This window comes from Nerophis lumbriciformis, linkage group LG28 (genome assembly GCF_033978685.3).
Source record: "Nerophis lumbriciformis linkage group LG28, RoL_Nlum_v2.1, whole genome shotgun sequence".
Taxonomy (NCBI): Eukaryota; Metazoa; Chordata; class Actinopteri; order Syngnathiformes; family Syngnathidae; genus Nerophis; species Nerophis lumbriciformis.
Window position 1 is genome coordinate 3,778,289 of NC_084575.2, and position 23,478 is coordinate 3,801,766.

Below are 23,478 nucleotides of genomic sequence, written 5' to 3' on the forward strand. Positions count from 1 at the left end.
ATAATGTATATTACCTCATAAGCCGCATGTACAAGAGAGGAGTGGAATATATTCTTCTTATTGTTACACCAGCAACTCTTAAATGGCACTTTCTGTTGTTCTGTGGCTGGGCGAAGGAAGTGTGCACCACTCACTATTGTCCCAGTGAAACACGTGTTTGGACAACATTTGTTCCGCGGTTGAGAACACCTCGATGACGTCACACAGGAGGAAGAACAAAACAAGATGGGGGGAGAGGAGTGTGACGTGTTAACGAAGGCGGAAGTAAAACAAGGAGTGGTGGCTAACAAGTGAGCGTATCTAAATCTCCTTGGCGGTTGTGCATAAGCTGTATTGTGACTGGATCGAGATGGAAGGGGATAGTGACGGGATTTATGAGGAAAGTATGGATGTGGATAGGACTAGAGGGGAGAGAGGAAAGAAGGGGAGTGGAGGGCATGAAGGAAAATCGAGTGCTAAAAGAGTACACGAAGAAGATGAAGAAGTAGAAAAGAGGAAAAAGACTATGGAAGATAATTACAGGATCATATATACATTTAAATCAGGTCAAGACATGAATGACATAAGTTTGATGACACTGGTTAAGGGGTTAAAAAAGGACATCGGAGAGGTGGAGATAGCGAAGGTGCTCAGGGACGGACGACTTTTGATCAAATGCAAAAATGGAGAGCAAAAGAACAAAGCAATGCGGTTGCAAAAACTGTGCAATAAGATAATAAAGGAAAAAATGGAAGTGGGGGAACGAAAGGGGGCAAGAGGAGTAGTGACAGGAATCCCAAGGGGTGAAAATTTAGAAGAATTGAAAAGACAAATAAAAGGGGGTACTGTCAAGATGATGACAAGAATGATGGCATTTAGAAATGGAGAAAAGACGGAGAGCGAATCTGTATTAGTACAGTTTGTCGAGGAAGTCCTACCGCAAAGAATTATGATTGGGTTTTTAAGCTTTTACGTTAGAGCTTACGTCCCACCCCCAGTACGCTGTTTCAAGTGCCAACGCTATGGGCACATAGCCAGTGTGTGCCATGCTAAGTTGAGATGTGGAAGGTGTGGAGGAGAGCATGAATACGGACAATGTGGAGACAATATACTGGTCAAGTGTTGTAACTGTGGCGGGAATCACACAGCAGCGTATGGAGGATGTGTCATTAGGAAACAGGCAACAGAAGTACAGCAAATCAGAGTAGAAAGAAATATTACATACGCAGAGGCAGTTAAAGTAAGAAATAAAGAAAGTGTAGAACAAGATAGAAGTGAGAATAGATCAGAACAAGACAGATGTGACAATAATTCAAGTAATAAAAAACAAGAGGCAGCAAATACAGGACTTTCCATGGACAAGCTAGTTGTGTTCCTGGCATATGTAATAAACTGCACAGAACAGGCAAGAAATAAAACTGAGAAGATCAAAATAATTGTCAAAGCAGCAGCAAAGTTCTTAAATTTAAAAGAACTATCTTGGGAACAGGTACAAGGTGAACTACAGAGAGTAGACGAGACCGAGTCATGTTACCACAATCCAACGCCATGTTAATTGTTCAGTGGAATGCCAGAAGTTTAATAGCAAACGGACAGGAACTAAAGGGTTATATTAATAATATGAAAAATAAACCACATATACTATGTATTCAAGAAACCTGGCTGAAGCCAAAATTGAGCTTTATAATAAAAGGATACATAACAATACGTAAAGATAGGAATGATGGGCAAGGAGGAGGATGTGCCATATTTATTAAAGAAGATATGCAATATACAATATTAAAAGAAAAACAAGAACTAGAAATAGTAGGGGTAGAAGTATGGAATAATAAAGAAAGATACAAAGTGCTAAACTTCTATAATCCGTGCAAGAAATTACAAATTCATCAACTAGAAACAATAGTCGAGCACTGGAGTGGCAATATCATTTGGTGTGGTGACTTTAATGCACATAGCACAATGTGGGGTGAAAGGGATGACTGGAATGGGGAAACATTGGAAGCATTTTTGGAGGAAAAAGAACTGGTGTGTGTGAATGATGGGTCGGGAACAAGGTTAGATGTAGTTACGGGTAAAGAAACAGCAATAGATTTAACACTAGTGTCACAAGGGTTAGCAGGAAAGGTAGAGTGGGAAGTAAATAAAGACAGCACTATAGGAAGTGATCACTACCCAATATTCATTCACATAAACATAAACCAAAGGACAGAAAGCACTAAAATAGAAGGAAGATGGAAGTATAATCACGGTGATTGGGGACAATATAGGGAAAGTACCGACATGACCTTAAAGGAAGTGGATATAAATCAAGATATTGAACAACTGAATACAGATATTACAAAGTGCATAATGGAAGCAGCCAAAAAGAGTATACCAAGGAGTAGTATAGGGAAAAGAAGGAAGATAGTGCCGTGGTGGACACAAGCGTGCACAGACGCAATAAAAGAACGGAATAGAGCATTTAGAATATTGAGAAGAACACATAATTTCCAAGATATGATCCAATATAAAAGGCACCAAGCTAAAGTAAGGTATGTTATTAAAAAGACAAGAAAACACTACTGGAGAAAGTTTTGTGAATCATTAAATAGAACTACTCCTTTAGGCCAAGTGTGGGGAATGATCAAGAAAATGTCAGGGATCAGAAATGAACATAAAAATCATGTGATGAAAGATGGGACACGGTGTGTGGTAGAAAATAAAGAAAAAGCAGAACTTTTAGCAAAAACATTTGTTAAAGTGCACAGTAATGATAATTTGAGAAATGTAGAAATACAAAAGAGAGAAGAAACAATTAGTTTAAATATTGGGGAAATGATGGAAGACAACGATAATAGGGTAACCAACACTATAGATATGAAATTTTCTTTGAATGAAATGGTTCGAATATTGAAAAAGGTTAAAAATACAACACCAGGAAAAGACCAGGTGAGTTATCAAATGATCAAAAACCTAAGTAGGATTGGCAAAGAAGTGGTCTTGAAATTATATAATAGGATATATGAAGAAGGAAAATTACCAGCAGAGTGGAAAGAAGCTGTAATAATTCCAATATGCAAACCAGGGAAAGATCCGGAAGAGGCAGGTAATTATAGGCCGATAGCATTGACCTCAAATTTGGGCAAAGTAATGGAAAAAATGATTAATGAAAGACTAGTATATTATTTAGAGTCAAAAGAAATAATAAAAAATTACCAAAGTGGATTTCGCAAAGCAAGAAACACAAACGACCCAGCAGTGCAGCTGGAAGAGGAAATTAGAAAGGGACAAATAAATAAAGAAAGTATTATTGCAGTATTTTTTGATATAGAGAAAGCTTATGATATGTTGTGGAAACAGGGGTTGCTGATAAAACTAAATAAAATTGGGATTAGAGGGAAAATGTATAGATGGATAAAAGACTTCTTAACAAGTAGAAAAATATTAGTAAAAATAGAGAATGAATTCAGCAGAGTATATGAAGTGGAAAATGGGACCCCGCAAGGAAGTATAATAAGTCCAGTATTATTTTCAATAATGATAAATGAAGTTTTTAGTGAAGTAGAAGGGTTAGTGGATGTGGCACTGTTTGCTGATGATGGTGTGATGTGGAAGAGAGGTAGAAATACTAATCATATAGAAAAGAAGATTCAAAAAGCGGTAAATAATGTTGAAGAATGGGGAACGGCTTGGGGTTTAAGATTCTCTGTTGGAAAGACAAAAGTCATAAATTTTACAAAGAGGAAAGTACAAAACAAGCTCCAAATTAAACTCTATGGAGAAAATATAGAAGAGGTACAAGTTTTTAAATATTTGGGTATATGGTTTGATAAAAATATTAACTGGTCAACCCACATCAGCAAAATAGTGGAGAAAAGTAAAAAGGTGTTAAATATAATGAGGGCTTTGAGGGGTAAAGATTGGGGGGCTGATAGGCAGACATTGAAAGCAATATATATGACTTTAATTCGTTCTGTTATTGATTATGGATGCATTATTTATCAATCTGCTTCAAAAACATTACTTGGGAAAATAGACAGGATCCAATCACAGGCTTTAAGGTTATGTTGTGGAGCTACAAAATCAACCCCAGTTGCAGCATTACAAGTAGAGATGAATGAAAAACCTTTAGATATGAGGAGAGATCAATTGTCAGCAGTTTATTGGGCAAACTTAAAAGGGTCCAAGCAAGGACATCCAACCCATCAAGTGTTACTAAACTGCCAAGAAAAAGAGAAGAAAAAAATGAATAGTTTCGGGTGGATAATAGGAGACATATGTAATAAAGCTCAAATTGATAATATTAAAGTTAGCCCTACAGTACCAATCCCTGCAATACCACCGTGGATGTATGAAAACCCAAATGTAAATATGCAATTACTAAAGAATAGAAATTTAAATAGTTACCAGATAGAACAATGGATTGAGGAAACGTTTTTAGACAACATCATGGTGTACACAGATGCATCAAAAACTATAAATAATAAGGTAGGAGCAGCAGCTGTTATCCCACAAGGAAACATAGTATTAAATAAAAGAATTAGTGATAAGTTATCTGTTTTTACGGGAGAATTGGTAGCAATTTATATGGCAATTCATTGGATAGAAGAAAATAAAGCAAGAAAAGCAGTCGTGTGCTCGGACTCAAGCAGTGCATTGATGAGCATAAAAAACATAGCATCAGAAACAAGACAAGATTTAGTATATGAAATAGTTCAGGCAAATTACAGAATAAATAAAGCGGGAGGTGTGGTAACATTTCTTTGGGTTCCTGCTCATGTAGGAGTTGAGGGGAACGAACTAGCGGATAAATACGCAAAACAAGCAACCACTAAAACAGAAGTAAACATGGAGATTAAGCACAGTAAAGAGGAAGTGAAGAACATAATTAAGATGGAACACAATAAAAAGTGGCAGGATAATTGGAATAAGGAAACAACAGGTAGAGAGTATTACAAAGTCCAGAGGAGAGTAGGTGTAATGAGAGGAGGCAATAGAAATAGGAAGGAAGAAGACATTATTACTAGAATGAGATTAGGACATACATATCTAAATAGTTCATTAAAATTAATAGGGAAACATACTACAGGACTGTGTGATTCTTGCCAACAGCTAGAAAGTGTAGGACATGTTTTAATATATTGTAGGAAATATAATAGAGAAAGGGTAATACTGGAAAGTAAGTTAGCGAAAGAGAATATTAGGTTAGCAGTGGAAGATATATTAGGAATGCACTCAGAACACATAGGTTATAAAGCAATATGCACATATTTAAAACATACTGGGTTAAATAAAAGAATATAGAGTAGGGATCCACCTCGGTCCACACTCCAATACAGTAGGTGGCGGTAATGCACACCACAAGGTTGCTTGCCAACCGCCATAAAAACAAAAAAGAAGAAGAAGAACTGTCGTGAAAGCACATTGACGCAGAAAGAAGCCAGAAGGACGCTAATAAGTCAGTCTTATTATTTGTTCTCCAGTTTGAAATATTTACGTCGTATAAAATACATCTTTGAGTCTTTATTTTAAGGATAAAATCGTCTCGATGTGCTAGAAGCACTTTGCTGCTTCTCGTGCTCGTTTATTGTTAGTTAGCTTAGCTCGCTAGTTAGCTTAGCTTGTTAGCTGCTAACAGAAGTTATCAACACATCGCTAAGTAGAGATCAAGTGTGAGAGTAAAGTGTTGTGATTGTGTGAAAATGTCTACATTACACATGTTGAGAGCGTTGGTGGATCAGCGACTAACTGCTGCCGTTGAAGAAATATTTGTAGTGTTAGAAAGAACGATAGCAGAATACGAGGCGGAACTTTCTAGAACAAAGGAGGAGAACAATCGACTACTGGATGCTGTTTTCAAGAAACATCAAGTTGTGTTACACAGAACAGGTTTGTTGACTTCTTACTCTCACGTGTTTACTAACTTAATATATGATTAATAACACCTTTCTTCAATAGATGGTCAATCAGTGGTCTAGTGGTTAGAGTGTCCGCCCTGAGATGGTTAGGTTGTGAGTTCAAACCCCGGCCGAGTCATACCAAAGACTATAAAAATGTGAGCCATTACCTCCCTCCTTGGCACTCAGCATTAAGGGTTGGAATTTGGGGTTAAATCACCAAAAATGATTCCCGGGCGCGGCCACCGCTGCTGATCACTGCTCCCCTCACCTCCCAGGGGATGATCAAGGGTGATGGGTCAAATGCAGAGAATATTTTGCCACACCTACTGTGTGTGTGACAATCATTGGTACTTTAATTTCAACTTAATAGGAAGATGGTTTGTCTTGTGGAGATGATGCAATGCTTTCATTTAGATTCTTCATGAAAACGAGACAGTTTGAGGTTGATGTTCCTCTCAGTTTGTAACAATGTGTGATTGTTTTTGAAGGAGTTATGAGGAGTTTGCATAAGAAAGGCTACACTTTCATCACGGTACACATTCACTGCTCAGTGTTTCCCCCAGAAAATGTGTTAGTTAAGGTGGTGGGAGGGGGCGTCTCCCGGGATAGGCGGCCTGTCGCCACCATCACGTCTCCACCTCATCGCTGCCACCACAGCCTGGGGGGGCAATAGACTACAGACTCTGAAAACATTGAACACATTGTTTATTAAAAAATAACCAAATAACAATATATTATAATAAATAAAAATATTAGAGAAATAAAGAAGCCTACAATTTTTGGTTGTGTTTTCCGCTCCATTTGCAGAATGGCGATATACGATATAAATCTCCATATTTTTTCCGTAAAGTACAAACAAAACACAAAACAATCCTAGTTACCTGAGATACTAAGTATGTCATTATTAGTAAATCAATATTTTGACTTAGTAATTTGATGTTAGTTTGTCTAAATTGTCAGACGATGTCTTCTCTGATGTCTCCATCATGTCCAGAAGTCTCTTCTTTATCTGGACGTCGTCTTCTACTGCATTCAGCAACTTTGTCTCCATTGGAAGTTTTCCTTTTAGTCTGTCCTGCTTGTGGCTGTTGAGTTTTGCTTAGTGAAAAAAAAAGAAATTATGAGGATTTTTACAAAATGACATTCAACAATCATGAATACATTATTTGGGATAAAGCCACTTTAGCACAGGTGTAAGATAGTGACATGTTATTTGCAACATGTCAAATGGTCCTCAACATCGTCAGGAAACAATGTGTGTCAATAAAACACTTAAAGATATTTTATTTTGACAGAAAATTTTTTTTTAATGCAACTGCAGTTTACTTAACTCAATATTATTTATTACAAGAAACTACTCAAATCATTTTTAATACAAGCCTATTTAAATACATGTAAAACAGCTGAACTTTAATTTATGCTTGCCATCTTGACTTCTGATTCCAAAGCAAGTATTTTTGTCACACTGTTGTCAAACAATGATCATATTCAAACAAATATGATTCCACATTGTTGAAAGTGGTCATCTGAGAGCATTTGGAATTGCAGTGCAGTTCATATAAAAATGTTTTGATGCCCCATCTTTCTGCCTTTTAACAATATTACTTCCTAGCAATGAAGTTAGCGCCCACATACCTGAAGTAGAGCTCTTCTCTCTTTCACCACAGAAGATTGTGGATTGTTCCTATTGGAATCTTGCTGCTCTTGTACATCATTGGGCATATCTTTGTCTGTGACCAGGCTGTCAAGGGTCAATGGAGAATCTGAACTCCTGTGAGAGCTTGTGTCAATATCTGATGCTTCTATTCCAAATGGAATGGATGTAGTTGATGGAGAACCGCCCCAGGTCTGCTGGCATAGTTGGAAGTACAGCAAAACAACTCTAGCATAACCACTTCTTTCACCTGCGTCCACTGCTTGTCTGTACTTTCCACCAATCACTTTCAGTTTAGTGTCGATAGTTGTTTTTGTCATGTCCTCTTTCCGATGAGGAAATTCCTCAGATGTCCCTCCAAGTCCGTACCGTTCCAAAATAGGGTAATAATGTCACCAGACTTGGACTGGCAAGTTTACCAGTCAACACTTTGTTGACTTTTGTTAACTTTAAGCTCCAAGACGATGCTTAAAAGTAGCTCTACTTCTCTGTCAGTCCACATATATAATTCTTTGTTGCCGTGACCCGCCATTTTTTGCTATATGCCGCCTCCAGAAATGACGTTTTGGATGTTTCTGATTGGCTAAAATGGTCTTAAGTCCTAGGCTACAGTGCCCCCAGTATTTTGGCATGTGTATGACACTCAGTGTATGCGTTTGCTTGGGGACAGTAATAGTTTCTTTAAATGCTGCCGTGTGGCTGGAGATCCTGTAAAGACGTTAGTTTAGGCGGTGGCTCTTTGTTGTTAAGGCGGCCGCCTTAACAACAAAACGCTGCGGGAAACCCTGCTGCTACAAAAAAGCCTGAGATGGTTTCAGTTGAAATATTTTTTAACTCACATTACTATGTAGAAATTAGCATTTAAAATAAATAAATGATAAATGGGTTGTACTTGTATAGCGCTTTTCTACCTTCAAGGTACTCAAAGCGCTTTGACACTACTTCCACATTTACCCATTCACACACACATTCACACACTGATGGAGGGAGCTGCCATGCAAGGCGCTAACTAGCACCCATCAGGAGCAAGAGTGAAGTGTCTTGCTCAGGACACAACGGACATGACGAGGTTGGTACTAGGTGGGGATTGAACCAGGGACCCTCGGGTTGCGCACGGCCACTCTTCCACTGCGCCACGCCGTCCCTAAATACAAATATACTGCAAGAAAATAAATAAAATTATAATTTACAAAAAGCAAAAGGCTTTGTATAGTCCCAGTTACGAGTAGCCGCAACCTGTAATGTATTCTCTTTTTGATAGGGAGTTCCACATTTTGGTGGGATAGCAGGAAAACGATTTAGAACCTTTTTCGTAGTGAAATCTGGGTTGAATGTCATTTGTACAACTACCGTATTTTCCGCACTATAAGGCGCACCTAAAAACCACAATTTTTCTCAAAAGCTGACAGTGCGCCTAATAACCCGGTGCGCTTTATTACGATTCATTTTCATAAAGTTTCGGTCTCGCAACTTCGGTAAACAGCCGCCATCTTTTTTCCCGGTAGAACAGGAAGCGCTTCTTCTTCTACGCAAGCAACCGCCAAGGAAAGCACCCGCCCCCATAGAACAGGAAGCGCTTCACCCGCCCCCATAGAACAGGAAGCGCTTCACCCGCCCCCGGAAGAAGAAGAAAAAACGCGCGGATATCACCGTACGTTTCATTTCCTGTTTACATCTGTAAAGACCACAAAATGGCTCCTACTAAACGATCCGGGTCATAAAAAGACGCAATCTCTCCATCCGCACACGGATTACTACCGTATTTCACAGCAACTGAACCGCACTGTGGAACGGGAGCACGTACGGTGAATATTCGCTCCACAGGGAATGAGAAGTCATCCTTCACTGTGGTTCTAGCTTGCCATGCTAACTTCCACTCATGGTGATATTCAAAAGGAAGACCTTGCCAAAAGAGACCTTTCCAGCCGGCGTCATCATAAAAGCTAACTCGAAGGGATGGATGGATGAAGAAAAGATGAGCGAGTGGTTAAGGGAAGTTTACGCGAAGCGGCCGGGTGGCTTTTTTCACGCTGCTCCGTCCATGTTGATATATGACTCTATGCGCGCCCACATCACAGATGGTGTCAAAAAACAAGTGAAGCACACAAATACAACACTCGCCGTCATTCCGGGTGGATTAACCAAAGAACTCCAACCGCTGGATATTGGTGTCAACAGGGCATTCAAATCACGACTGCGAACTGCGTGGGAAAAATGGATGACCGAAGGCGAACACACCTTCACTAAGACGGGCAGACAACGCCGGACAAGATACGCCAACATCTGCCAGTGGATTGTAAATGCCTGGGCAGATATTTCTGTCACAACTGTGGTCCGAGCTTTCCGGAAGGCAGGATTCACAGAACTGCTGCACAACAACAGCGACACTGAATCCGATGATTTCGAAGAGACGGAGCCCGCCATTTTGGAAGCCACGCTAGCGCAACTTTTCAATTCGGACACCGAAGACGAAGAATTCGAAGGATTTACCGGTACGAATGAAGAATAACTTCAGAAAGTGAGCGCTATGTTTATTTTGTGTGTTGTGTGTTGTGACATTAACGTTCGAGCAACATTACCGGTATGTTGCTATTGCTCTACACCATTTTGAATTTTACTATGTTTGTGATTGCACATTTGTACATTTTGGGACAGAGTTGTTAGAACGCTGGTTTTCAATATATTATTAAAGTTTGACTGAACTATCTGACTGTTTTTTTGACATTCACTTTAGCGCAGCGTTTTTTTGACATTCACTTTAGCAGCGTAGGCGCGGCTTTTAGTCCGGGGCGGCTTATTGGTGGACAAAATTATGAAATATGTAATTCATAGAAGGTGCGGCTAATAATCCGGTGCGCCTTATAGTGCGGAAAATACGGTACCTCTAGGTAGTTGCAATTAGGGATGTCCCGATCCAGGTTTTTGCACTTCCGATCCGATACCGATATTGTTTTTGCACTTCCGATCCGATACCGATACTGACCGATACCAATACTGACCGATACTGGCCTATCCGAGCATGTATTAAAGTTTAAAGTTATTTAGCCTACTTAGATGTCAGAATCATGTTGAAAAGGGTTTTAGTACTCTTGATAACAACTAGCCAGCTGAATTAGGGGAGTTTGAATAATACACAATGGTTGGTAACAAGAAACTGACCTGTTTATTCAAGGATAAACACAAAATAGACAAAATTATACATGACAAACAGAAATGGCATCATTGAACTAGGGCTGGGCGATATGGCCTTTTTTTAATATTGCGATATTTTAAGGCCATATTGCGATACACGACATATATGTGGATATTTTGCCTTAGCCTTGAATGAACACTTGATGCATATAATCACAGCAGTATGATGATTTTATGTGTCTACATTAAAACATTCTTCTTCATACTGCATTAATATATGCTACTTTTAAACTTTCATGCAGAGAAGGAAATCACAACTAAAAAAATCACTATTTTTTCATACGGTGTTTATCTGGAAATGTTTGCCTCAGCATTTTGATGGTGTGGACGTGTGGCACCGAATGGAGATACGCGTCTCGACAGACGTTACAACATTTGAACAATGATGACGAAAACTGTTTTCTCTGTCGTGTCCGTGTGTCGAAAATTGTTATGCGCTTATTTTTTTATTTGATTTTGTGCGTGGCATAGATTTGCCGTGCGCAGAGGACGCTTGAGCAGTGCGCAATTTATGGCGTCACATTAATGCCAAAAATCCAAGCGCATAAAAACTGTTATCGCGCGCTGATTCTCCACTTCGCGCGCACGCGCGACACCCTTTTGCGCGCGCGTGGTGCCTTTTTGCGCGCGCGTTGTGCCTTTTTGCGTGCGCGCGGTGCCTTTCTGCGCCAGGAGTACACAGAGAGCGCACAGACCGAGACGGCGCGCGTGCAGAAAGGCACCGCGCGCGCCGTCTCGGTCTGTGCGCTCTGTGTACTCCTGGCATCTCTCCTCGCGCTGTCATGTTTCTTTTTGGCACTTTGGGGGCGGGTATGCTTAGACGGCCCCTCCTTTCTGATTGGCTCTGAGCATTTTTCATATGACCAATCATTCTCCAGCGTAGCAACGTTGTAGCCATCTTACCTCGGACATCTAGCCTCAATCATTACATTGATGTCAATGGTACATGTACTAATTAAATGACCAAAACTTGCTCGATTTTCGACCAATTTACAAACGGTTTGCCTTGTTACAAATCTTATTACATGTAGATATGACATAGGATGCTGTACCTGTTGAAATTACCTCTTTCGCTTTAAAAAAAAAATGACTTAATTGTGCAACATAGTTGTGTAGGGTCAGTGTTAGTCAGTTCTCTGATTATTTTAAACTGTTTCAGAATACATTATTAAAAGGCTATTGTTAACATTTTAAAAACAAAATTCAAATATTCTTTCATTACTTTTATGGCTGAATCAAAAGAAATTCCATAAATTAGAAAACAAATGTTCAAGAAGAAGTGAAATGATAAAATAATGTTATGGTTGGATGTTATTGCTGGTGGACCAGTTCTGGCTGAAAGATGTGATTATGGTGTTTGTTGTCTTATTATTTATTTGGGTCACATTTTGTATTACCCTGTATTGTGTTTATGTGGTATGAAATAACCTTCATCAGAGCGCGACATGTTTTTATCCACTTCTTCCTCCGTAAATCTTGATACATATTGACGATGACCCGCCCTGCTATACTTTTGATTGGCTCTGAACATTTTTCCCCCGACCAATCAGAAAGAAGGGGCCGTCTAAGCATACCCGCTCCCAAAGTGCCAAAACGAAACATGACAGCGCACAGACCGAGACGGCGCGCGCGCAAAAAGGCACCACGCGCGCGCAAAAGGGTGTCGCGCACGCGCACGAAGTGGAGAATCAGCGCGCGATAACAGTTTTTATGCGCTCGGATTTTTGGCACTAATGTGACGCCATAGCAATTGCACAGGCGCGCACGGCTGCGCTAGCACCACAGCTAACGTTAGCCATGCTGCTACCTCTCTGCTGGGAGGGGGCGTATACGTATGTGACGTATGACGTGACGTGTGTCGTGACAGTATGTGACGTATGACGTGACAGTATGTGACGTATGACGTGACAGTATGTGACGTATGACGTGACAGTATGTGACGTGTGTAAGAAGGTGCGCTTGCTGTCTGTGAGAAGGAGAGACAGGAAAGATTGAGAAGAGCCTGTCGTGTAATGCCAGCAGCTAAAAGCAACTGCGTGAGAATCCAAAGACGTGTGGATGTGTTGAAGGTGTGCTGGAAAATGCGGAACGGAAATTAGGGAGCAGTAGAAAAGTGGAATGTATTATTTAAATCGGTGCGTTGGAAAACACGGACCGGAGTTTTTTTTACAATTGGATCTGGATCGGCATTTTCCCATGCTTTGCCGATACGCATTTTTTGCAAATATCGGCGGCCGATCCGATCCAAATATCGGATCGGGACATCCCTAGTTGCAATACATGGGTATTTTAGTGGTATGGTGTATATTGTACACCAGACCAACTGCAAGAAACTGTACTCTGAAATGGTTGACGGAAGTGGGCGCGAGATGGGCGGTTGAGTAGAAGCCCAATCATTTTGTTTTGGCTGTCTGGAGTAGGGATGTCCCAATCCGATATTTGGATCAGATCGGCCGCCGATATTTGCAAAAAAATGCGTATCGGCAAGGCATGGGAAAATGCCGATCCAGATCCAGTTAAAAAAAACTCCGCTCCGTGTTTTCCAACGCACCTATTTAAATAATACATTCCACTCTTCTGCTGCTCCCTATAATTTCCGTTCCGCATTTTCCAGCACACCTTCAACACATCCACAGGTCTGTGGATTCTAACGCAGTTGCTTTTAGCTGCTGGCATTACACGACATGCTCTTCTCACTCTTTTCTGTGTCTGTGCTTCTCACAGACAGCAAGCGCACCTTCTTACACACGTCACATACTGTCACGTCATACGTCACATACTGTCACATCATACGTCACATACTGTCACGTCATACGTCACATACTGTCACATCATACGTCACATACTGTCACGTCATACGTCACATACTGTCACGTCATACGTCACATACTGTCACGTCATACGTCACATACTGTCACGACATACGTCACATACATATAAGCCCTCCCCGAGCAGAGAGGTAGCAGCATGGCTAACGTTAGCTGTGATGCTAGCGCAGCCGTGTGACCAACGTTCTTTCTAAGGTGCGCGCTTGTGCAATTGCGCACTGTTTAAACGTCCTCTGCGCATAGCAATTATATGCCACGCACAAAATCAAATAAAAAAATAAGCGCATAACAATTTTCGACACACGGACACGACAGAGAAAACAGTTTTCGTCATCATTGTTAAAATATTATAACGTCTGTCGAGACGCTTATCTCCGTTCGGTGCCAGACGTCCATACCATCAAAATGCCGAGGCAAAAATTTCCAGATCAACACCGTATGAAAAAATTAGTGATTTTTTTAGTTGTGATTTCCTTCTCTGCATGAAAGTTTAAAAGTAGCATATATTAATGCAGTATGAAGAAGAATGTTTTAATGTAGACATGCAAGCCTTAAAAGAAAATGTTGAAAATCAAGACTACATTTCCTGCAAATGGATGCATTTCTACCTTATATTTTAACTTTAGATTTATTCTCATACCAAACTCTTTTGGCTGTCTTTTTGACACTTACATCCGGCGCCCCCCTCCACACCCTGGATTATAAATAATGTAAATAATTCAATGTGATTATCTTGTGTGATGACTGTATTATGATGATAGTATATATCTGATAGTATATATCTGTATCATGAATCAATTTAAGTGGACCCCGACTTAAACAAGTTGAAAAACTTATTTGGGTGTTACCATTTAGTGGTCAATTGTACGGAATATGTACTTCACTGTGCAACCTACTAATAAAAGTCTCAATCAATCAATCAAAACACACAGAATCATCATACTGCTGTAAATATATGCATCAAGTGTTCATTCAAGGCTAAGGCAAAATATCGAGATAAATATTGTGTATCGCAATATGGCCTTAAAATATCGCAATATTAAAAAAAGGCCATATCGCCCAGCCCTAGTTCAATGATGCCATTTCTGTTTGTCATGTATAATTCTGTCTATTTTGTGTTTATCCTTGAATAAACAGGTCAGTTTCTTGTTACCAACCATTGTGTATTATTCAAACTCCCCTAATTCAGCTGGCTAGTTGTTATCAAGAGTACTAAAACCCTTTTCAACATGATTCTGACAACTAAGTAGGCTAAATAACTTTAAACTTTAATACATGCTCGGATAGGCCATTATCGGTCAGTATCGGTATCGGTCAGTATCGGTATCGGATCGGAAGTGCAAAAACAATATTGGTATCGGATCGGAAGTGCAAAAACCTAGATCGGGACATCCCTAGAGTGGAGTTTGTTTTTCAGGGCTTTTAAGGCGTCACGGTACCAAACATGAACTCTGTAGTTAAAGTGGGGTTAATAAATGAGCGCTTGTGTTAGAGTCTTAAGTGTATTTCTACCTACCAGCGGGGTGATCCTACTGTGTAAGAACTAGGGATGTACGGTATACCGGTATTGGTATAGTACCGTGATACTAATGAATCATATTTGGTAATATACCGCCTTTAAAAAGTACAACTTCTATGATTATATCAATATATTTTGGCATCACAACATCTTCTTTTGTTTAAAATAATATATTATGTTTATAAAGTCAGTAAATATGTCCTTGGACACATGAGGACTTTGAATATGACCAATGTATGATCCTGTAACTACTTGGTATCAGACTGATACCCAAATTTGTGGTATCATCCAAAACTAATGTGAAGTATCAAACAACAGAGGAATAAGTGATTATTAAATTTTAACAGAAGTGTAGATAGCACATGTTAAAACAGAAAATAAGCAGATATTAACAGTAAATGAAGAAGTAGATTAATAATCAATTTTCTACCATTTGTTCTGAATAATTTTGACAAAATAATAGGTGTATAAATGACACAATATGTTACTGCATACGTCAGCAGACTAATTAGGAGCCTTTGTTTGTTTACTTCCTACTAAAAGACAAGTTGTCTAGTAAGTTCACTATTTTATTTTAGGACAAAATTGCAATAAGAAACATATGTTTAATGTACCCTAAGATTTTTTGTTAAAATAAAGCCAATAATGCGCTTTTTTGTGGTCCTTTTATTTAGAAAAGTATCAAAAAGTATCGAAATACATTTTGGTACAGGTCCCGGTACCAAAATATTGGTATCGGGACAACACTAGTAAGAACATAATTCGTCGGTTGATTCTTTGACTACCTTAGTAGTCATTTTTTCACTGGAGAGATTAGTCTTTACGATGCAGCCAAGATAGGTAATCTCATTGTTGTTTGTTATAATATTGTCACCCACTTTGACTGTGAAGTTATCTACTTTTCTGAGGTTAGGAATTGACCCAAAAACCTGTGTACTTGCACGTACCAGGCAAGTCTTAATTTGCCAGTTTGTCATTGAAAGCCTTGCTAGTCTAGGTCTTGAGGATTGTAGCTTCGCTTGTTTTGTGGTCGTCAGCCTCAGTTGTATGTTCTTTATGAGTACAGATATTCATTGAATGATCACTTAAGCTGCATACAGTAGTTCCACTTGTGGTGATCTTAGACTGGTCAGAAGTAACAACGAGGTCTATGAAGGTTTAAAAGGACTCACTCACCCTGGTAGTTTGCTTAATGAGCTAAGTGAGACAATGTTGGTGGCACAGCTTAGTGAAGGTTTTAAAAATGGGTGCATCCTTTCAGGACATATCTATGTTCCAGTCCCCAAGAAGATGTAAACCTGTATCAACATGTTTACACAAAACTCACACACTCACCAAATACATGTTACACTGTAATCACATCTAATTAGTTATCATTTCACTTCCTGATTCTGACTTACATGCAACAATAAGTGAAAGTAAACATTTATTTTCAATAGCCAAAGTAGTCAACACTTGATTTATTAAAAGAACATAAAGGTGACTGACTTTCCTTCAGCGTGTTGTAGATGGTCTCCAATTCCTAAAGAGGAATTGTTGATGGAGATACTCCATAAAACAGCACATAGTAAAACATGTTTTTGTTAAAAGTTCCTTTTGGCCCAGCCAACAAAATGGCCACCCAAAAGTGTTCTGCATGATAACAAAAACATACCATGAATGTTTTTTTAAGTGATTTTGGAATTAGATTTGTTTTATTTCCATGATATTTAAGTTATGGTAATGACAATCTCAATATTTACACACTTTACATCAGTGAGTGTAAAGTTAAGAATGCCTCAATCAATGCTGCCTCGTACTTATAAAACTTTTCAAATTGACCCCCATCAAATGTCCAAGTCTGTTTTTGTACTCACTGTACCACTTTTTAATTAATTTTAGGACAAAAGGTGGTATTTCCTGTTTTTATTGGTTGTTTTGCTACACACTTTTAACACAACACACAAAATAACACAAATAATGTCATTGTGTTAACAGTGTCAGTCCAAAACTATTTCTATTCTCTCTGTATCTTATTTACTTATTTACCCAACAGATGTCCAGCAGCCCCCCCACATTATAGAGGAAGAGGAGGATCCAAAGACCACCCACATTAAAGAGGAAGAGGCGGATCCACAGCCCACCCACATGAAAGAGGAAGAGGAGGATCCACAGCCCACCCACATGAAAGAGGAAGAAGAGGATCCACAGCCCACCCACATGAAAGAGGAAGAAGATGTTCCACAGCCCACCCACATTAAAGAGGAAGAGGAGGATCCACAGCCCACCTACATGAAAGAGGAAGAGGAGGATCCACACATGAAAGAGGAAGAGGAGGATCCCCACATGAAAGAGGAAGAGGAGGATCCACACATGAAAGAGGAAGAGGAGGGAGAGTGTGTTGTAGAGCAGGAGGAAGATGATGTCAGCAAGGTTCCACTGACTGTTGTCTCTGTGAAGACTGAAGAGCATGAAGACAAAGCACCTGAGTCCTCACAGCTTCATCACAGTCCAAGTAAGCACATATCATTTTATTCTCAGGGCATTCAATCCATCACAACTGGACTGTTCACTTTGTCTTAGAAGACTCATCCAAGTAGGCTTCATCACTTCATGCTCATACACTTCGTCTTAAATCTAATCATTGGAATTTAGAGGAGAACTGCAATTTTTGGGGGAATTTTTTCTATCGTTCACAATCATTATAAAAGACATGACGATGGATATATATTGTTTTAAAATCACATTCTAACTCATAAATGTAAATAAAAGTCCACTTGCAATGGAGCCAATGGGAGGTTCTCTATAACCATCCAAAAAGTGCCAACAATACTCCATTTGCATTTTGTGGCTTGAATAGCAAGCAAGTATGAGTGATATTGTTATTATAAGTGCTAACGCAGACAAACTATTTAAAGCTTGTGTGTCTATGTTGACATCAGCGGCTGGTGAGCTCCTTCCTCACCTCGGTACTGGTGAAAGATTATTCCAGATCATGAATCGTGCCTCTCACCTGGATAGTAAAAGGATGAGGACGTACTCTGACAAGTTGGTATCGTTTGACAGCCAATTTAGACCTGGCAATGGCAAACGACACAAAAAGACGCTTGACGTCACCCCCCTTTTCCGTGTGAGGATTTTGAGTAATTCTTCATCTAAACGGGAATATAACTAGATTCTATCAGTCTGCGTCATAGTGACAGCAGACCTTGTACAGTAAGTGATGTCTTATTATGTTTGTTGGCTCTCACAAAGTCTGCAGTGTGTAATATTCAGTGATGTTAAAAAAAAAAAAAGCGAACGTTGTGATGCGTTTTTAAAATTAATGCGCTAATGAGCAAAAATATGTAAATATTACATCTTTTAAAAAATGCCCCTGTTACTAAATGACATAAATACCTACTGCATGTACATAAAACCTTAATGGAGGTGTTTGGATGTTTTTAAGTTCATTATAGGCAGAATAGTGCAACTCTAATAGCCTCTATTGTAAGCAGACTTTTGATCGTATTTATTTACTATTTAAAATGCATAATGAAAATCAATGAAAATAAAATAAAAGTCAAAGGATTTGTATATTCCCAGTTACGAGTAGCCGCAACCTGTAATGTCTTTTCAGAGCGACTTTGAAGGAAGTAAGGGATTTACACTCCTTTATGGCTATTGATAGGGAGTTCCACATGTTGGTGGTATAACAGGCAAACTAATTGGAACATTTTTTGGAGTGAGATCTGGGTTGAATATGACTTGTACAACTACATCTGGTGTTGTATTGGTGAATATATTTTGAAGTATCTAGACAGGTACATGGGTATTTTAGTGGTATGGTGTATCTTGTACACCAGACCAACTGCAAGAAGATGTACCGTATTTTCCGCACCATAAGGCGCCCTGGGTTATAAGCCGCGCCTTCAATGAACGGCATATTTCAAAACTTTGTCCACCTATAAGCCGCCCCGTGTTGTAAGCCGCATCTAACTGCGCTAAAGGAATGTCAAAAAAACAGTCAGATAGGTCAGTCAAACTTTAATAATTTATTAAAAACCAGCGTTCTAACAACTCTGTTCACTCCCAAAATGTACGCAAATGTGCAATCACAAACATACGTATATCAACATGGACAGAGCTGCGTGAAAAAAGCCACCCGGCCTCTTCGCGTAAACTTAAACTTACCTTAACCACTCGCTCATCTTTTCTTCATCCATCCCTTCGAGTTAGCTTTTATGATGACGCCGGCTGGAAAGGTCTCTTTTGGCAAGGTCTTCCTTTTGAATATAACCATGGGTGGAAGTTTCTGGCCATTAGCATGGCAAGCTAGAACCACAGTGAAGGATGACTTCTCATTCCCTGTGGTGCGAATATTCACCATACGTGCTCCCGTTGTATCCACAGTGCGGTTCACAGGAATATCAAAAGTCAGTGGAACCTCGTCCATGTTGATAATGTTCTCTGGCCGGATCTTTTTTTCAGCTATCTTGTTTTTACAATATGCACGGAAAGTAGCCAGCTTTTCTTGAAAGTCTTTAGGCAGTTGCTGTGAAATAGTAGTCCGTGTGCGGATGGAGAGATTGCGTCTTTTCATGAACCGGAAACCTGTCGCTTAGTAGGAGCCATTTTGTGGTCTTTACAGATGCAAACACACAAAGGAAATGAAACGTACGGTGATATCCGCGCGCTTTTTCTTCTTCTACGCGGGCGGGTGGTTGCTTACAGTAGAAGAAGAAGCGCTTCCTGTTCTAAGGGGGCGGGTGCTTACCTTGGCGGTTGCTTGCGTAGAAGAAGAAGCGCTTCCTGTTCTACCGGGAAAAAAGATGGCGGCTGTTTACCGAAGTTACAAGACCGAAACTTTATGAAAATGAATCTTAATATTTATCCATATATAAAGCGCACCGGGTTATAAGGCGCACTGTCAGCTTTTGAGAAAATTTGTGGTTTTTAGGTGCGCCTTATAGTGCGGAAAATATGGTACTCTGTTACCTACCAAGAGCCTCCCCACGTTAAGGAAAGGTGAGATGGACGGTTGAGTAGAAGCCCAATCATTTTGTTTTGGGCTGTCTGGAGTTTGTTTTTCAGAGCTTTTAAGGCGTCACGGTACTAAATATGAACTATGTACTCAAAGTGATGTTAAATGAGCGCTTGTGTTAGAGTCTTAAGTGCAATACTACCCGTAACAGTAGTACTACTATGTAAGAACATAATTTGTCGGTTGATTCTTTGACTACCTTAGTAGTCATTTTTTCACTGGAGAGATTAGTCTCTATGATGCAGCCAAAATTGGTAATCTCATTTTTGTTTGTTATAACATTGTCACCCACTTTGACTGTGAAGTTATTTACTTTTCTGAGGTTAGGAATTGACCCAAAAACCTGTGTACTTGTAAGTACCAGGCGAGTCTTAATGTGCCAGTGTGTCATTGAAAGCCTTGCTAGTCTAGGTCTTAAGGATTGTAATTTCGCCTGTTTTGTGGTCGTCAGCCTCAGTTCTATGTTTTTTATAGGTACAGAAAATGATGGAATTATCACTTAAGCCGCATACAGTAGTTCCACTTGTGGTGATCTTAGACTGGTCAGAAGTAACAACGAGGTCTATGAAGGTTTAAAAGGACTCACTCACCCTGGTAGTTTGCTTAATGAGCTAAGTGAGACAATGTTGGTGGCACAGCTTAGTGAAAGTTTTAAAATTGGGTGCATCCTTTCGGGACATATCTGTGTTCCAGTCCCCAAGAAGATGTAAACCTATATCAACATGTTTACACAAAACTCACACACTCACCAAAACATTTTATAATGTAATCACATCTAATTAGTTATCATTTCACTTCCTGATTGTGACTAACATGTAATAATAAGGGAATGTAAACATTTATTTTCAATAGCCAAAGTTGTCAACACTTGATTTATTAAAAGAACATAAAGGTGACTGACTTTCCTTCAGCGTGTTGTAGATGGTCTCCAATTCCTAAAGAGGAATTTTTGATGGAGATACTCTATAAAACACCACATACTATCATGAATTGATTTAAGTGGACCCCGACTTAAACAAGTTGAAAAACTTATTCGGGTGTTACCATTTAGTGGTCAATTGTACGGAATATGTACTGTACTGTGCAATCTACTAATACAAGTCTCAATCAATCTCTCAAAAGTAAAACATGTTTTTGGTAAAAGTTCCTTTTGGCCCAGCCAAAAAAATGACCACAAAAAAGTATTCTGCATGATGACAAAAACATACCATGAATATTTTTTTTAAGTGATTTTGGAATTATTATTTTTTTATTTCCATGATATTGAAGTTATGGTAATGACTTTGTCATTAAAAGATTATGGTTAAGTTTAGCGATAAAGAGTAGGTGTAATGGACTGTATACAGAATAAAATATTTACACACTTTATATCAGTGAAGTTCAAAATGCCTCAATCAGTGCTGCCTCATAGTTATAAAAACTTTTCAAATTGCCCCTTATCCTATTTCCAAGTCTGTTTAGGTACTCACCGTGCCACTTTTGAATTGACTTTAGGAAAAAAGGAGGTATTTCCTGTGTTTTTATTAGTTGTTTTGCTACACACTTTTAACCCAACACACGGAAGAACACAAATAATGTCATTGTGTTAACAGTGTCAGTCCAAAACTATTTATCTTCTCTCTTTATCTTATTTACATTTACCCAACAGACATCCAGCAGCCCCCTCACATGAAAGAGGAAGGGGAGGATCCACAGCCTACCCACATGAAAGAGGAAGAGGAGGATCCACACATAAAAGAGGAAGAGGAGGGAGAGTGTGTTGTAGGGCAGGAGGAGGATGATGTCAGCAAGTTTCCACTGACTGTTGTCTCTGTGAAGACTGAAGAGCATGAAGACAAAGCACCTGAGTCCTCACAGCTTCATCACAGTCCAAGTAAGCACATATCATTTTATTCTCAGGGCATTCAATCCATCACAACTGGACTGTTCACTTTGTCTTAGAAGACTCATCCAAGTAGGCTTCATCACTTCATGCTCATACACTTCAAGTCTTAAATCTAATCCTTGGAATTTAGAGGGGAACTGCACTTTTTGGGGGAATTTTTTCTATCGTTCACAATCATTATAAAAGACACAAAGGTGGATATATTTAAAAAAAAAAAATCACATTCCAACTAGGGCTGGGCGATATGGCTTTTCATTAATATGTGGATATGTTTAGGCCATGTCACGATACACCATATATATGTGGATATGTTTAGTCCATGTCACAATCAGTGTTGGGTTAGTTACTGAAAACCAGTAACTAGTTACAGTTATTAGTTACTTTATTTCAAAAGTAACTCAGTTACTAACTCAGTTACTTACACCAAAAAGTAATGCGTTACTGTGAAAAGTAACTATTTAGTTACTTCTTTTTTTCTTCTTTTTTTTTTAAAGCTCCCATTAATGCCCTTTTTGCCTTCATTTCAGTACTGTTATTGCACTGGAGAATAATACAATCTGTTGATCAACTTGACATGCATTTTTATTTTCCTTTTAACATAATTAATGAAAAACAGTGCAACATAAAAAGGCATTCCTCCTTTCTTTAAACTTGGACCAATGACCATTAATAAAAAACAAGTTTAAGTGCAACATAAGAAGAAACATCATCTTCCTTGAAACATAGGTAGTGAAATAAAGCCTGACATCTGGAGTGATGCTGCTGTCTTCCACACTTGGAGCCATGGATTGTAGAATCCTTGTTTTCAGTGGCAGGATCATTGACACAGATGGTGAAGTTTCAGTGCTCAGTAGAGATGGAACACTTTTGAGGGGTTTAAGCACCTAGAGGACCTCATCTGCCACTCTCACATCATCATCAGACAGGGTGACATTTGTCTTCAGGGTGTTGTGGGTCAATGCAGAGTATATAGCTGCCTGCTGCTTCAACATATCATAAGTGGAGTTCCACCTCGTTGGGACATCATGTATGAGCAGGCAGCTTTAGCATTTCTTGCTTTGTCTTAAGCACATGAGCAGCTGTTGTGCTTGGGTGGAAGTAAGAAACCTTCCTGATCCTCCCAAAGAGGCGCTCCATCCTATTGACTGAGATTCCCTTCTGTGATGCCAAATTTACTACATGTGCAAAGCACCTATCTGTGGTCCCAGTCCTGCCTCATTCTCTGTAATTATTTGATTTTTGGCATTATCACATGTGACTGGGATATCTTTATCTTCCATTCCTCACCTGCGCAAGGTGACTCTCATAGAGGGGGCGTGTCTTCTCATCTCCCAGTCTGCTGTGATGAAGTGAGCGCTTATAGTTCCGCTGGACGTCCACCCGTCTGTCATGAGCGCAACAGCTGATGCTCGGGATAGTTCATCCACAACTTTTTTCTTCTCCTGCTCATAAAGATCTGGCACAATCTTATTGCTGAAGTGGGTGCGCGACGGGATGTCGTAACGTGGTTCAAGCACGTTATCAGCATGTGTTTAAAACC

At 39.4% G+C, this 23,478-nt stretch overlaps 3 protein-coding genes across 3 annotated transcripts in view; 2 read left to right on the plus strand and 1 right to left on the minus strand.

The window, feature by feature from the left end:
* Window positions 1-23,478, minus strand: part of LOC140680121 (uncharacterized) — a 1,112,395-nt gene that overhangs the window by 439,730 nt on the left and 649,187 nt on the right. The gene's annotated exons all lie outside the window — the stretch shown is intronic.
* LOC133570587 (uncharacterized) overlaps window positions 1-23,478 on the plus strand; it is a 353,516-nt gene that overhangs the window by 63,239 nt on the left and 266,799 nt on the right. The window lies entirely within an intron of this gene.
* Window positions 5,384-21,994, plus strand: LOC140680153 (uncharacterized). Its single transcript, XM_072916528.1, has 3 exons — window positions 5,384-5,847; window positions 17,087-17,545; window positions 21,702-21,994. Exons 1-3 carry the CDS (start codon window positions 5,661-5,663, stop codon window positions 21,992-21,994), a joined length of 939 nt encoding a protein of 312 aa, XP_072772629.1. The 5' UTR covers window positions 5,384-5,660.

Coding starts and splice junctions, on each gene's coding strand:
- LOC140680153 (XM_072916528.1), top strand. CDS start 5,661: ATGTCTACATTACACATGTTGAGAGCGTTGGTGGATCAGCGACTAACT. Junction 5,848..17,086: donor AGTTGTGTTACACAGAACAG/GTTTGTTGACTT, acceptor TTTACCCAACAG/ATGTCCAGCAGCCCCCCCAC. Junction 17,546..21,701: donor ACAGCTTCATCACAGTCCAA/GTAAGCACATAT, acceptor TTTACCCAACAG/ACATCCAGCAGCCCCCTCAC.